Here is a 14,941-nt window from a genome sequence, read left to right as displayed (position 1 = left end):
GGCGTGCGGCGCGCAACGCAATTACGCCATTTCCGAGGGGGCGGAGCATGTCTGACCGACGCCAGCCCCGATTTGGGCGTCGGAGTCAATTCTCCGCCCGATCGCTGATTACGATATCAGTGTTGGGCCACGGGGAATCCAGCCCATTATATTTCAATAGCAGTACCCAAAGAGTGGGGGCTTAGCAGAGGAGTGTCAAAGGATAGGGCATAGTAGCTGATGGGGCAGATACCCGTGGTGGGGTGAGTTAGGAGCAATCTAGTATCACACTGAAATACAGCAGGCCAGGCAGCATCTGTGGAAGAAGAAACAGAGTTCACATTTCAGGTCTGATAAATGTTGATGTAAGATCATTGACCTGAAGGGTTTAAACTCAGTTCCTTCTCTCAGCAGATACTGCCTGACCTGCCAGCATTTCCAGCATTTGCTATTTTTATTTCAAATTTTCAACATCCACGTTTTTTGTGGTAATAATCTAGTATCAATGGAATGGATGCTCTACGAAGGTACATCTGACTGGAGAAGCTGAGACGATAGGGTGGTGCAAAACGATAATGTAAGTGAAGCTCAAGATTTTAAAGCCAATTCTCAGATACAAGACCACAATAGAAATTGATGTCAGTGAGGGCCTTGTGTGAGTGAAGACATGAACTGTGCTTTGTAGATAAATTGGTGTTTGTGAGGGAAAGAGTGGAGAGGCCAGGAAAGAAAGATTCTTGAAATAAATAATGGTGCCATTATATTGAAGCTAGCAGTTTGACACTATGCTAGCCAGTTGGCTCCACACTGCTTTATATATAAACAAAGCAGAACTGTGAACACTAAATGCTCAGATAAAGCTCTGCTCATTCATTCCAGTGAAATTTTTAATATTAGTTGAACGGCAATGTTTTATGACCTTTACCAACATTAAACTGGAATCCTTATATAATTGTTGACAAAGATGATGGTTCTTTGTACTTGAAGCTCAAATTTGTAAGAATCCAAAACAGAAGACCTCTCTGAAATGCTTTAATGCTGGTTATGAAAGCATGTGAAACCTCAAATTCAAGTTGTGCTGTGTTCTTTGTATCAGCTCAAACACTGCCAGACCAACGCAGAAACCAGAGTTTAACCAAAGATTTGTATTATATATACACTTGTAATGCCAGCAAACAACTGAACCAGATTAGCAGATATTGGCTTGACGGAATCTTAATAAAAGATATCTCCACCTTGCCAGTAGCAATCAAATAATAAACTCCAAAAGTTTAAAACATTAAGGCACATGCTGTTCTTTTAGTCTTACCTGTTGCTCATGGTGTAGAACTTCCTCAGCTTCTCTTTGGCAAAGTTGGGCCTGCACTGAAGGCTTTTCACTGGAGTTCCAACTTTCTCCGTCATCTGTAGCTATTGCAAAACACCATCAAACGAAGACGTCATTAAGCCCTGTTCTCAGCTGGTAGGAAAAAAAGATGCCAAAGATTGGCATATTGCCACTTTAGATAAACACTACAGGTTCAGCTAAAAATGGCAGTAAAGGGCACTGTACTGAATAAATAATGATGCAGCGTTTGCTGTTTGGAATTTAGTTTGATTGTACAATATCTGAAACAGCTGGAGGACGATGAGGAGATATACCAGAGTTTAAATACCATACAAAGCAGTTTTCATTGGTAGGCCATATTAAACAAGTGCTAAACTTATTGATTGAACAGGGTAAGCAGTTTGTGGTGAACCACTGTGCACCTGTATTAGGGGATGTAAGGTAGGACCTGCACTACAGGTTCGCTGGTAGCCCCTGCCGGCTAGCTCCGCCCACAAGGAGCCGTATAAATATGCGTGACCTCGTCCTGATCAGCCATTTTGCCAGCTGCAGTAGGAGGCCACGCATCTGACTGTAATAAAGCCAGAGTTGTACCAATCTGAGTCTTTTGTGCAATTGATCGTGCATCGATGTATTACAGTCAGATTTTTCTACGTTATGGACATCAGGATCAAACCAGATCGCCTGCAGCTGGATCCGCACTCGCCAGACGCCAGAAAGGACTTTAATCACTGGCTGGCTTGTTTTGAGGCCTACATCAACACTGCGACCACCACGCCGACGGAAGCTCAGAAGATCCAAGTTCTATACTCCAGGTTGAGCTCTAGCGTGTTCGTGTTGATCCAGGACGCCCCAAGTTACGCGGAAGCAATGACACTCCTAAAAGAGAACTACGCTCAGAAGACAAACACACTCTTCGCAAGGCATGTACTCCCCACTCGCGTTCAACTACCTGGTGAGTCGATCGAAGACTTCTGGCGGGCTCTTATCCCACTCGTACGGGACTGTAACTGTCAGGCTGTCACGGCCACTGAACATTCCAATCTCCTCACGCGTGACGCATTCGTAACGGGGATTGCGTCGGACCCCATCCGACAACGACTGCTGGAAGGGGCCACGCTCGACCTAACGGAGACGAAAACTTTAGCACTTTCCATGACGGTCGCATCTCGAAACGTCCAAGCCTACCCCGCTCGCCGCACAGCCCACCCCTCCTGCCCCTCCTGGACCCCGCAAATGACCCCCGCGACTGGGGCCCCTCCTAATCAATACACCTGCACCGCCCGCCATGCCACACACTGGTTTAGCACACTGGGCTAAATTGCTGGCTTTTAAAGCAGACCAAGGCAGGCTAGCAGCACGGTTCAATTCCCGTAGCAGCCTCCCCGAACAGGTGCCGGAATGTGGCGACTAGGGGCTTTTCACAGTAACTTCATTGAAGCCTACTCGTGACAATAAGCAATTTTTATTTTCACCCTGGGGGTCCCCGCTGCTACTTCTGCAGCCAGCAGAAGCACCCCTGCCAACGCTGCCCAGCCCGCACCGCCACTTGCAAATCTTGCGGTAAAAAGGGCCACTTCGCAGCTGTGTGCCAGGCCTGCGCAGTCGCTGCTATCGCGCCCGCAATTGCCCCCTCCCCCCAGCCGAACGCACAATGGGCGCTGCCATCTTCTCCTCCCGGGGCCACGTGCGACCAGTGGGCGCCGCCTTCTTCTCCCCCCAGGTCCAAGTGTGGCCCGTGGGCGCCGCCATCTTGCCCTGCCCCCACGACGTGCGCTCCATGGATGCCACCATCTTGTTCCCAACAAGCCCTCCGGATGCCGCCATTTTGTCTCCCCCACGGGACTGGAACGCTGGATCCGGCTCGTTGACGCTCCCCATCTGAATCCTCGGATGACCACCCGCAACTCGCCTCGATGACACTGGACCAGTCCCGTCCTCGCAACCTGGCCACCTCTTCGACGACAGTGCAAATCAACGGCCAAGCGACCTCTTGCCTGCTGGACTCCGGGAGCACCGAAAGCTTCATTAACCCAGACACGGTAAGGCGCTGCTCCCTCACGGTCCACCCCGCCAACCAATGGATCTCCCTGGCCTCCGGATCCCACTCTGTCTCGATCCAAGGGTTCTGTGTGGTCAATCTCACTGTCCAGGGCGTAGAATTTAGCGGTTTCCACCTCTAGGTCATCCTCAACCTCTGTGCTGCACTATTGCTGGGTCTGGATTTTCAGTGTAATCTCCAGAGCCTCACCCTCAAATTCGGCGGGCCCCTACCTCCACTCACCGTTTGCGGCCTCACGACCCTCAAGGCTGACCCCCCCTCCCTCTTTGCCAATCTAACTGCAGATTGCAAGCCCGTTGCCACCAGGAGCAGACGGTACAGCGCCCAGGACAAGGCCTTCATCAGGTCCGAGGTCCAGCGGCTGCTGCGGGAGGGTATTATTGAGGCCAGCAATAGCCCCTGGAGAGCCCAAGTGGTAGTGGTTAAAACTGGGGAGAAACACAGAATGGTCGTGGACTACAGCCAGACCATCAATCGGTACACGTAGCTCGACGCGTACCCCCTCCCTCGCATATCTGATATGGTCAATCAGATTGCACAGTACCGGGTCTTCCCAACAATTGACCTGAAATCCGCCTACCACCAGCTCCCCATCCGTAAATCGGACCATCCATAGACTGCCTTCAAGGCGGATGGTCGGCTCCATCAATTTCTTGGGGTTCCCTTCAGCGTCACTAACGGGGTCTCGGTCTTCCAAAAGGAGATGGACCGAATGGTCGACCGGTACGGTCTGTGGGCCACGTTTCCGTACCTGGACAACGTCACCATCTGCGGCCATGACCAGCAGGACCACGATGCCAACCTCTCTAAATTTCTCCGCACCACCACTCTCCTCAATCTTACATACAACAAGGAGAAGTGTGGGTTCCGCACGACCCGTCTAGCCATCCTCGGCTATGTAGTCCAAAACGGACTCCTGGGGCCCAATTCCGACCGCATGCGCCCCCTCATGGAGCTTCCCCTCCCCCACTGCCCCAAGGCCCTCAAACGCTGCCTTTGTTTCTTCGCCTACTACGCCCAGTGGGTCCCAAACTACGCGGACAAGGCCCGCCCACTCATACAGTCCACCCAATTTCCCCTCACGGCCGAGGCACAACACGAATTCACCCGTATTAGAGCAGACATGGCCAAGGCCGGGATGCACGCAGTAGATGAGACATTGCCCTTTCAAGTAGAGAGCGACGCTTCAGATGTCGCCCTCGCCGCCACTCTAAACCAGACAGGCAGACCCGTGGAATTCTTTTCCCGCACCCTTCATGCCTCAGAAATTCGTCACTCGTCCGTCGAAAAAGAGGCCCAAGCTATCGTTGAAGCTGTGCGGCATTGGAGGCATTACCTGGCCGGCAGGAGATTCACTCTCCTCACTGACCAACAGTCGGTAGCTTTCATGTTCAACAACACGCAGCGGGACAAGATCAAAAATGATAAAATCTTGCGGTGGAGAATCGAGCTCTCTACCTATAATTACGAGATTTTGTATTGCCCCGGCAAGCTCAACGAGCCCCCAGACGCCCTATCCTGAGGTACATGTGCCAGCGCATAAGTAGACCAACTCCGGGCCCTGCACGACAGCCTTTGTCACCTGGGGGTCACTCAATTGTATCACCTCGTCAAAGCCCGCAATCTGCCCTACTCCGTCGAGGACGTACAGACAGTCACCAGAGACAGCCAGGTCTGTGCGGATGCAAGCCGCACTTCTACCGGCCGGACCGTGTGTGCCTGGTGAAAGTGTCCCACTCCTTTGAACGCCTCAGCGTGGATTTCAAAGGGCCCGTCCCCTCCACCGACCGCAACACATATATCCTCAGTGTGGTCGATGAATTCTGCAGATTCCCCTTCGCCATCCCATGTCCCGATATAACATCTGCCACCATCATCAAGGCCCTCAACACCATCCTCGCTCTGTTCGGTTTCCCCGATTACATCCACAGTGACAGGGGATCCTCATTCATGAGTGATGAGCTGCGTCAGTTCCTGCTCAGCAGGGGTATCGCCTCCAGCAGGACGACCAGCTACAACCCCCGGGGAAATGGGCAGGTACAGAGGGAGAATGGGACGGTTTGGAGGGCCGTCCAGCTGGCCCTACGGTCTAGAAACCTCCCAGCCTCTCCCTGGCAGGAGGTCCTCCCGGATGCACTACACTCCATCCGGTCACTACTGTGCAGCGCCACAAATAACACACTCCATGAATGTGTTTTTACCTTCCCCAGGAAATCCACATCCGGGGTGTGGCTCCCGACTTGGCTCGCAGCTCCAGGAAGGGTCCTTCTACGTAAGCATGTCCGACTCCACAAGGCGGACCCCTTGGTGGACAGGGTACACTTGCTCCACGCCAACCTCCAGTATGCCTATGTGGAGTTCCCCGATGGCCGCCAGGATACAGTCTCACTCAAGGACCTTGCTCCCCCAGGTTCCGCTCCCACACACTTCCCCACCCACGCACCACCCTCCCCTCCCCCGGCGCTCCCAACACTAGCCTCACCAGATCCATCCCTCCTTCCCCTGCCCATGCTAGAGGACGAGGAAGATTTTGGCACGCTCCCGGAGTCATCCGACTACTGGCCAGCACCAACACCGCCAGCACCGACGTCGGCGGCACCAGCCCCGCCAGCACCAACATCGCCGCCACCTTTACGTCGCTCCCAGCGAACCGTCTAACCACCGAACCGACTTAACCTCTGACGGGCACCGGACTACCAAAATGGACATTTTTCTTTCACCTCCCCACTGTAAATTATTTGTAAATCTGTATATAGTTCCACACCACCCCTGCCGGACTCATTTTTAACAGGGGGTGAATGGGTGAACCACTGTGCACCTGTATTAGGGGATGTACGGTAGGACCTGTACTACAGGTTCGCTGGTAGCCCCTGCCAACTAGCTCCGCCCACAAGGAGCCGTATAAATATGCGTGACCTCCTCCTGATCAGCCATTTCGCCAGCTGCAGTAGGAGGCCACGTATCTGACTGTAATAAAGCCACAGTTGTGCCAATCTGTACAAATTTCGTGCAATTAATCGTGCATCACAGTTAAGGAAATGAAGTCCTGTTTTATTCTTCATCAAGAGCCCAGTGGAAAAAGGTACGTGGCAAATGGGCAGGCAAATATTTGGGCGCTATCACTGAGGGCCGATAAGACATTGTGGTTCACTAACAAAGATGTTGGGTTGAAATTATAGTCTGTCTTCAATGATCTAATTGGAGGCAAACCTCCATACTTGAAGAAGGATCATCCAGTGTGTCATAACCTAGGCCCTGCCGAAGTCTACAGTGTCGGGTATCTGGTCTTCCCAGAATCCCTAAGGGAACACACATTCTCCCGTCGGGGCTACCCAGGGCTTCTGGCATAGAACTGGCCGACCTAGAACCGGCCAGAACTCACTCAGTTGGGTAGCACTTTCCTCAACTCTCTGCTGTACTCAGCAATAAACGTCCTTTTTAACCTCGCAACACGGTGTGGAACCTTCCCTTTGGCGGACATAATTACTTGGTTCTCACTCGCCTGTTCAAATATAGGTTAGAATTGCAACCCACAGGAAAATTAAAGAGACCAGGAGGGTAGGTTTCTGTTGCTATTGTTACTATTTAACATTATTTTAAGGGCTAAAATTGGGCCTTAAATTTCAGCAAAGGTCTGCCTGAAAATTTAGTTTCCCTTTTGGAGCATGCAGAAAACGAGAGAACACTACACAATCAGGATGAAATGAAATGAAATGAAAATCGCTTATTGTCACGAGTAGGCTTCAACGAAGTTACTGTGAAAAGCCCCTAGTCACCACATTCCGGCGCCTGTTCGGGGAGGCTGGTACGGGAATCGAACCGTGCTGCTGGCCTGCTTGGTCTGCTTTAAAAGCCAGCGATTTAGCCCAGTGAGCTAAACCAGCCCCAGAAGTCATATAATGAATAGAAATCCTCCTATAAACCCTATTGTTTGAATAAAAGTCTTTCACTTCTACCATGAACACCTGGAAGCACTTTCCTCTGCTCTTGAGCGAAGCAGGGTAAATCTATTGATGATCCTTTTAAAGTTCCTGGGGTTTTCTGGCCAGTAACATTCCACCCAATATGGGTGAGAATTTGCAAAACCTCTCCTAGACTAAAATTTACATGGAGTGTTTCCTTCCAAAAAAAGACTGGGTAGGCGTGTGAGCCACAAAATGAAAACAACCTCGTGACGCACCTTTGGAATTAGAGAGAGAGGGAAAGAAATGGAGACAGAGATGAGGGAAAGATTTTGCTGCTCTAATGTTACCTCTGGAAATACCTGTAATCAATCACTTTTCATTTGTGCATAGTGCATGGCTCCCTCCCTATATCCACTGGCTCTGTTCTCTCAGACTGTGTTCTGTTTGTTCTACATTCAACAAAACCCTTGTCAGATGTTTGAGTTGATTTAAGCTTTTACTGATGCTAGTTTAAAAAAAATATTTATGGGGGTTTACTTTGGTATATTTTGCTGAACATGTTCCCAAACTTGACTTTTTGAGAATCAACCTCCCCTCTTCCTTGTTTCCATTTTCCATGTCTCACCCACTCCCTCTCTCTCCCTTTCACTCTCTTACCTCTGCTGCCTCTCCTTCCCTTCTGATCTAAGCCATCGAGTCACTTCCTCGAACTCTAGCCACATTTCAATGACCATGCAGCCTTCAATTCTTCCCTACATCTCCTCGCCCTCTTCTCCCAACTTCAACTCTCTTCCAACCACTTACATTGCTCTTCCTTCCTCTTCAGCCACATCCAACTCTGTTTTATCGTCTACTCCAGATCTCTACCTTGTTCCACAATTTTTCCCAGTCTCTAATCCAATCGTACCTATCCCCTCAACCCAATCTATTGCATCCTCTATATCTCCCTTGACCCCACATTTTCCCTCCATGGCATTCCATTTTCACCCTATACAGTCAATACAGTCCTTAGTCAACTCCAGTCCAAATACGCTACAACACTTCTTGTCCTGTGGAGTCCAATGCTCTGACTCCCTTGTGCAATGCCACAATGCCATGAGAGATGAACTGATGAATTAAACGTTTCCTTACTCTGTGCACTGCATGTACATATATATCTTTTGTCAGACTAGTATTCTGTCTGTCCAGATTTCAGAATGGAAAGCTCTTTTTTGAAAGCAGTTAACCTAAGTGTCTGAGATTACCAGAGTGAATTAGACACAGAGCCCCCCTTCCCAACTATAAATGGTTAGTAAATATTAAATTAACCACCAATTAAATGCTCTCTTCGGGTCATTGTTTGGAATCTATGCCGAAGGGTCATAAAAAGATGACAAAATATTAAATTACGCCTGGTACAAATAATGAAATACTCAACCCAGCTTATGTACAATGAAAGCATCAAGACTGAGTTTTTAAACTAAAGTTTAAAATACAGCAATGAAATACAAACGCACTTCTTCCAGATTCTATCAATTAGAAATTCAGAACTTCCTGCACAAGATGAATGCAAAGTAAGAGACTTACCGAATGTTTCCGTCGCTGCAGTGAGATTGATCAAAGCTGCTTTGGAGTAGGTTTTCTTCCAGTGAACAAAGTGCCGAGCTCAGTTATCTGTTTAAGTGTCGAGTTCTTTAACCCTGGTGTGACTTGTCACAAACTTAAAAATAAACTCTTGCGAATAAATTCTACTTAATCACTGACAGGTCAGCGATGCATTTCTATGTGCACACGCATTGGTGTTTTTCAGAGTTTGCATGGATGTATAATGTTCTTCCCTTAGATTAATTAACTTTGTAAAGACCTTCTAAGAAAACATGGCTCATAGTGCAGCAGGGCATGAGACATTAATTCCGACAATGACCTTTAGCTTGATGAAGGGGGCTTGGGCAGGACACGGAGGAGAGTGCAAAAAAAACAGATTGAGAGCAGGGCAGCACCACGCCACCTGAGACACCAGAACAGCATGCCAGGCCAATCCAGGCCCGGTCTGAGGATCCACCTAAACATAGGGTTGGGGCTTGCATGGGCAGAAAAGTAGACATCAGTTGCGTTGGCACGGGTGCAGGACACAGTTTAGTGCTAGGGCTGGGGCACGTATCTGTATATATGCTTGCAAATTACAGACCTATGCACAATGTTACAACCTGCCTCGGTGCTCAGTCAGAAGGGTTTGAGGAGTGGGCTGGTCTGGGTTGGCCATAGTGGGGGGGGGGGGGGGGCGGAGGGGGGGGGGGGGGGTGGTATTGGAGGAAGTTGTGGGTGGGTTTGGCTGAGGGACCGTAGTTCAGCCATTATGTGGTGTCCCTCACCCGGGCCTGTCCCCCTTCCCTTAGTTGGTGAACCTGGAGGCGATCAGAGCATCCCATGTATGTTCGTCCTGGTGCACCTGTTGTGCGGCCTCCCTGGCTGCCTGGCCCCATGTCCTGCCCAGGCCCTCCCTCCCCCACCTTCTCCTCATTGGAAGAGGCCTGGCATTCACCCTCCTCCTCCAAAACGTCACACCTCTGCTACGTGATGTTGTGGAGAACAAAGCAGGCCGTCACGATGCGGGCAACCCTCCTAGCTCATACTGGAGGGCCCCTCCAGAACGGTCCAAGCACCTGAACTGCATCTTCAGGAGACCGAAGCAGCTTTTGATCACCCCCAGATCGCTGCATGGGCATCGTTGTCACAGGTTTCTACGTCCGTCTGTGATTTCCGGATAGGGTTCATCATCCATGACCAAAGTTGATAATCCCTGACGCCCAGGAGCCAAAACGACAGTCGGCAGGGGGCATCTCAATCGTGTAAGGAATCTTCGAGTGTGCCAGGATGAAGGTTTCATGCACACTGCCCGGGTATCGAGTCAAATATGTGCATGATGCGCAGCTGATGGTTACACACCAGCTGTACGTTCATCGAGTAGAATGCCTTTCGGTATGTGTAGAGTGACCTGTCATCTGTAGTTGCTCGTAGGGCACCCCTTGGGCCTGGGGCATCTCGACGCTTGTGGCAAACTCCGCTGCTCGGGCATAGTGGTGGACTCGGTCCAAACTGAAGTGGATGTATTATGCTGAGTGACTGGGCATATAGGGCCTCCGTGGCAGTGCAAATGTAGCAGTGCACCTAGTTCTGCGAAATTCAGGACAGGTCCCCACTCGGTGCCTGGAAGGAGCCTGTGGTGTAGAAGTTCAGAGCGACGGTCACCTTTGTGGCAACCAGGAGCGGATGTGCTACCCATTCCACCACGCTGCCAGGTGGGCCATGATCTGGCAGATAGGCCTTATGATCATCCTGCTCAGCCGGAGTCTTCGACGGCACGGCCGGTCCGACAGGTCCTCGAATGATGGGCGCAGCTGGTACACACGAGGATACATGTGGTGCCTCCTTTGCACCTCCTACTCCTCAGTCTGTTGGGTATCTGGCTCAGCTGCCTCCTGTTCATCTGGGGCACATTCCGCTGTTGCACACTCCGCTGCTGCAGCTCCCTCCTCCTCGAACAACTCCAGCTCGCACAGCCGCAGTGCATCCCTCAGGGCTGCGGCGACTAGGAGGAAGGCCATTGCTGGTTGTACTCCAATATCCATCGTCTGCAGGAGGTGAAAGACTGACATGTTGCCATGGTGTGTATCCCCATGCCCAACCAGGTCCAACGGGCTACACGGTGCCCCCAGTTGACACTGTGGACTCTGCCCCCGCATGTGCCCCCCTCTTCTCCCCCATCCCTGCACCCCTGGCCCTGTTGGTCCCTACTGCCAGAGGTACTGTCAGCTGGTGCTTCCCATGCTAGCGGTGTGCTCTGTGGTCCCTGTCCAGCACCCCCTTAGAAGTAATTGTGAGCGTTGCCCTTAGGTGGGCGTGATGCCCCTCCAGCGGGTGGTGGTAAGTTGGGGAAGGGTATGGTGGAGTGTGGGGTGCGGGGGTGGTGGGGTGGGGTGTGGGGACTGGGGTGTGATGCAGGCATGGTTGGGTGGGATAGTGGGGGCTGGGGTGTGGGGGTGGGAGTACCCATACGGCCTGTGGCACTCTGAAGAACCAGGGTCCAAGGTGGGTGGTCAGTGAGGAGCGCAGCAAGATGGCTGCCTTGCAGGCCATGGCAATGGTGGTCCGTGCCTGGACTTCATCTCAGTCCCATGGAGGGGGGTGTCATCCCGGCTCCACGGCCCTTCCCCCGTCACCCCCCCTGGCCCTGGAAGGGCCCCTCACCTTGGCCAACCCGGCCAGTGTCAGGACCTGCAGCTCAAGGTCGTGCCTCTTTGTGTCCTACCTCCCCTCTGTCCCTCTTCAGCCACGGCGCCTGTTGCCCGATTTATAAAAGCACAAGTGAACCTCGCCACTGGGACGTCGCCCCAGTGGAGGCAGAGCATCGTGGATGCCCCGGAGAATACGGGGTCAGGCCCTCTCATGATATACCAACGGCGTTTACTGACCTGTGGAGTGGAATGCACTGATGTTGCTGTTGAGGTGACGGAGAATTGCGATTTGGCAAGAAACCGGTGGCAGCTAGGATTTCGCCGTCAAAACTGATTCTCTGTCCAATCGTGTTTCCCGATTCTGGCATCAGCTGATGGAGAACCCCGCCCCAGTTTTCTGTTTGGTAGTGATAAGAAAAATAGAATTTCTGAAGCTCTTGCGGAAGTAATGTGCGATAAAGCTAAAAGCGACTAAATCCTAAATATTGTACAACTATACAATATTTCCTTGATGCCCCTAATTTAAATACAATAATAATCTCTTCTTTTTGATCTATGGACAGTATTGAACATGGTACGATTAATAAATGTATTACTTATGCGTTAGTAATAAGGCCTGTTAAATGCTCCAATGCATTGATTGCCATATCTGTAAAGGAAGTGGATAATAACCAAACTATTTCATTATGACATTAAGCCAATATAATTGAAGAATCATAGACAAATTCAATAACGAACAGCAACCTTCGGCTGCAGTTTTCTTCTTCTCACCTCTTGACTAATGTTTACCTTTGAGCGTTTCACTCTCATAGTTTTGTCCCATTGTTCTTGATTGTTGGGTGCACTCTTCCATCCTCGTTGCGCTCTCGCTCAAGTGAAACAAGGCCAGTTAATAGCGGAAGAGCCCAAAAATGCGATGCCACCGGCACGCTCCCATAGGCAAAATCGGGATCTCGTTCATAGCCTGGCAAGAAACCAATCATCACCACTTAAGCCCCATTTCCATACAATTAACGAGAGCCATCCATTATCCCATTATTCTACGGCCTCTGCAGCAAGTGCTCATGCTGGTGCCGATTAGTATTCCTTCTTAAAACGTGAATCTGACGGAAGGGCTTCTGTGGCAAGTTGCGGAGATGAGTAGTCCTCCTTGCTCTCAGGCAAAGAGCCCTGGGGCACTGGGCCTCCTGTCCCTGTGCTCGGCAGGAGATGCGGGATCTTCGGCTGGGGGGGGGGGATGCTGCAGGGGGGGGGGGGGGGAATGGGGAGCAACCGCTCGCTGCACCACCATGTCAACCCCTGGATCATGTGTACCTGTTCCTGGGGCAACCCTTGTCCCTGCCCGTCTGCCCCACCGACCACCCATAACCCCCACCGACTGCTGAGGCCCCTGGTTGCACGGCTGAAGGCCTCTAGGGAATTGCCAATCGTGGTTAGGTGAGCACTTCACACAACCTAGGTGGATTCCCATGGGTGGGTGGACCATGTAGCATGTGGGAGTCATTGCCTAGCATCCCAATCAGACCGCAATGCCAGGACAGTGTTGCGGGTGGCAACACCACACATGCAGCAGCCAACATCCGAACACCAAGGGGATGGGACACACAGATCTGGGGGATATGTCCATGGCCGGAGGGCGGGTGAATGCCACGGGGAGGGGACTAGCGCCCGGTCTGGTTGATGTTGTGAGCGGTTGTCCGGGGTAAAGAGTCTGGGGCCTGGTGAGGGGGGTCCGCTGTGGCTGGGTGTGCGTGGGCAGGCGGTTCTCGGTAGGGGTGAGGGCAGCGCCGGCCCTAGGGTTGCTGGCGCCCAGGGCAAGCTGAACTTCGGCGCCCTTGGGGGGGGCGGGGCCGGGGGCGGGGCCGGGGGGGGGGGGGGGGGGCGGGAGGGGGGGCGGGGCCGGGGGGGGCGGGGGGGAGAGGGGGGGAGGGGGGGCCCGAGGGGGTGGGGGGGGGAGGGGGGGGGGGGCTGAGGGAGGGGGGGGGCTGAGGGGGGGCGGGGCTGAGGGAGGGGCGGGGCCGAGGGGGGGGCGGACCCGAGGGGGGGGGCGAGGGGGGGGGCCGCCCTGGAGGGGGGGGGCCGCCCTGGAGGGGGGGGCCGCCCTGGGGGAGGGCGGCCACCACGCATGCGCTGGTTGGCACCGGCCCAACTGCGCATGCGCGGGACCCGAGTCTCTGGCGCCCCCTAGCACATGGCGCCCCGGGCGACTGCCCGAGTTGCCGGTGCCTTGAACCGGCCCTGGGTGAGGGGGATGGATTGGAGGGTCCCAGGATGGGAGCCACTGCTGTTCGTCAGTCTAACACTCTCTCCCACTTCTTGTGGTGCTGTGCAGTGCGGCCAAACGCCGGAGAAGGCAGCAGCGGCAACATCTGCAGATGCTCTCGGCGGCAGCCCTTGTGCCATACGCCACCCAACACCCTGAGTGCCCAGTGCCCATCAGGCTAGGGAGGGACCTAGACGGGGAGTACCGCAATGGCCCAGGGTGTACAGGTGCCACTGGTCCTTTGAACAAATGACGGACAGCGTGTGCCGCAGGAGGCTCCGTGTCAACAAGGAGACGGTGCGGCATCTGTGCCATAGCCTCATGGATTTGGCAGCATGTGGAGGAGGAGGACACCTGCTCCCGGTGGCTGTCAAAGTCACCACAGCCCTAAATATTTATGCATTGGGATTATTTCAGGGCTCGAGCGGGGACCTGTGTGGTATCTCACAGGCCACAGCCCACAGGTGCATCCAGCAGTTTACGGATGCCCTGCACACCTGGGCAGATGACTACATCGTGTTTGACATGGACCAAGCCAGGCAAGATGCTCGGGCAGCAGGCTCTCCACCATCGCCGGGATAACCCAGATCCAGGGGGTCATACATGCCACGCATGTTGCCCTGCACTCCCTGGGCCATCTGGGGGTGCCCTATATCAACTGAAAGGTATTCCATTCCCTCAACATTCTACTCGTCTGCAACTACCAGATGACGATCATGCACGTGTGCCCGGTTCCCGGGGAGTGTCCATGGCAGCTACATCCTGGGACAGTCGGTCATCCCTGCTCTCTTCAAGGACCACCCCAGAATGGGCAGCTGGCTTTTGGGAGATAAGGGATTTCCACTGTGGACCTGGCTAATGACACCAGTACGGAGGCTGGAGAACGAAGCGGATACCCGGTACAACGAGGCCCATCCAGCCACTCGGGGTGTCATTGAGCAGTGCATCAGAATCCTCAAGATGAGGTTCCGATGCCTCAACCTCTCCGGAGGTATACTCCAGTGCACACCCCAGAGGATCACCCACTTTGTCGTGGTCTGCTGTGTCCTCCACAAACTTGCACAGCAGTGGGGTGACGGGCTGGAGGACAAGAACGTGTGGCCACCTCTGAGGAGGAGGACGCAGACAAGGGGGATGGGGACGAGGATGATGAGGAGGCGCCCGACTAGCGTGGGCTGGAGGACGATGCTG

General features: G+C 52.9%; 1 protein-coding gene across 3 annotated transcripts in view; it reads right to left on the bottom strand.

Moving 5' to 3' along the window:
- The window catches only part of LOC119953555, a 67,172-nt gene extending 58,168 nt beyond the window's left edge, over positions 1-9,004 (bottom strand). For 2 of the 3 annotated variants that reach the window (XM_038777945.1, XM_038777963.1), the window contains exons 1-2: positions 8,840-9,004; positions 1,289-1,438 (exon numbers count right to left, since the gene is read on the bottom strand). In XM_038777945.1, coding sequence (XP_038633873.1) covers positions 1,289-1,383 — 95 coding nt within the window. In that variant the 5' untranslated portion in view covers positions 1,384-1,438; positions 8,840-9,004. The remainder of the gene's footprint in view (positions 1-1,288; positions 1,439-8,839) is intronic. The other variant, XM_038777955.1, reaches the window with a different exon arrangement.
- Between the last annotated feature and the right edge of the window lie 5,937 nt (positions 9,005-14,941).

The sequence above is a fragment of the Scyliorhinus canicula genome, chromosome 2 (genome assembly GCF_902713615.1).
Source record: "Scyliorhinus canicula chromosome 2, sScyCan1.1, whole genome shotgun sequence".
NCBI classification, from domain to species: Eukaryota; Metazoa; Chordata; class Chondrichthyes; order Carcharhiniformes; family Scyliorhinidae; genus Scyliorhinus; species Scyliorhinus canicula.
The sequence above is the reverse complement of the archived record's forward strand: the minus strand, read 5'-3'. Positions and strand labels throughout refer to the sequence as shown.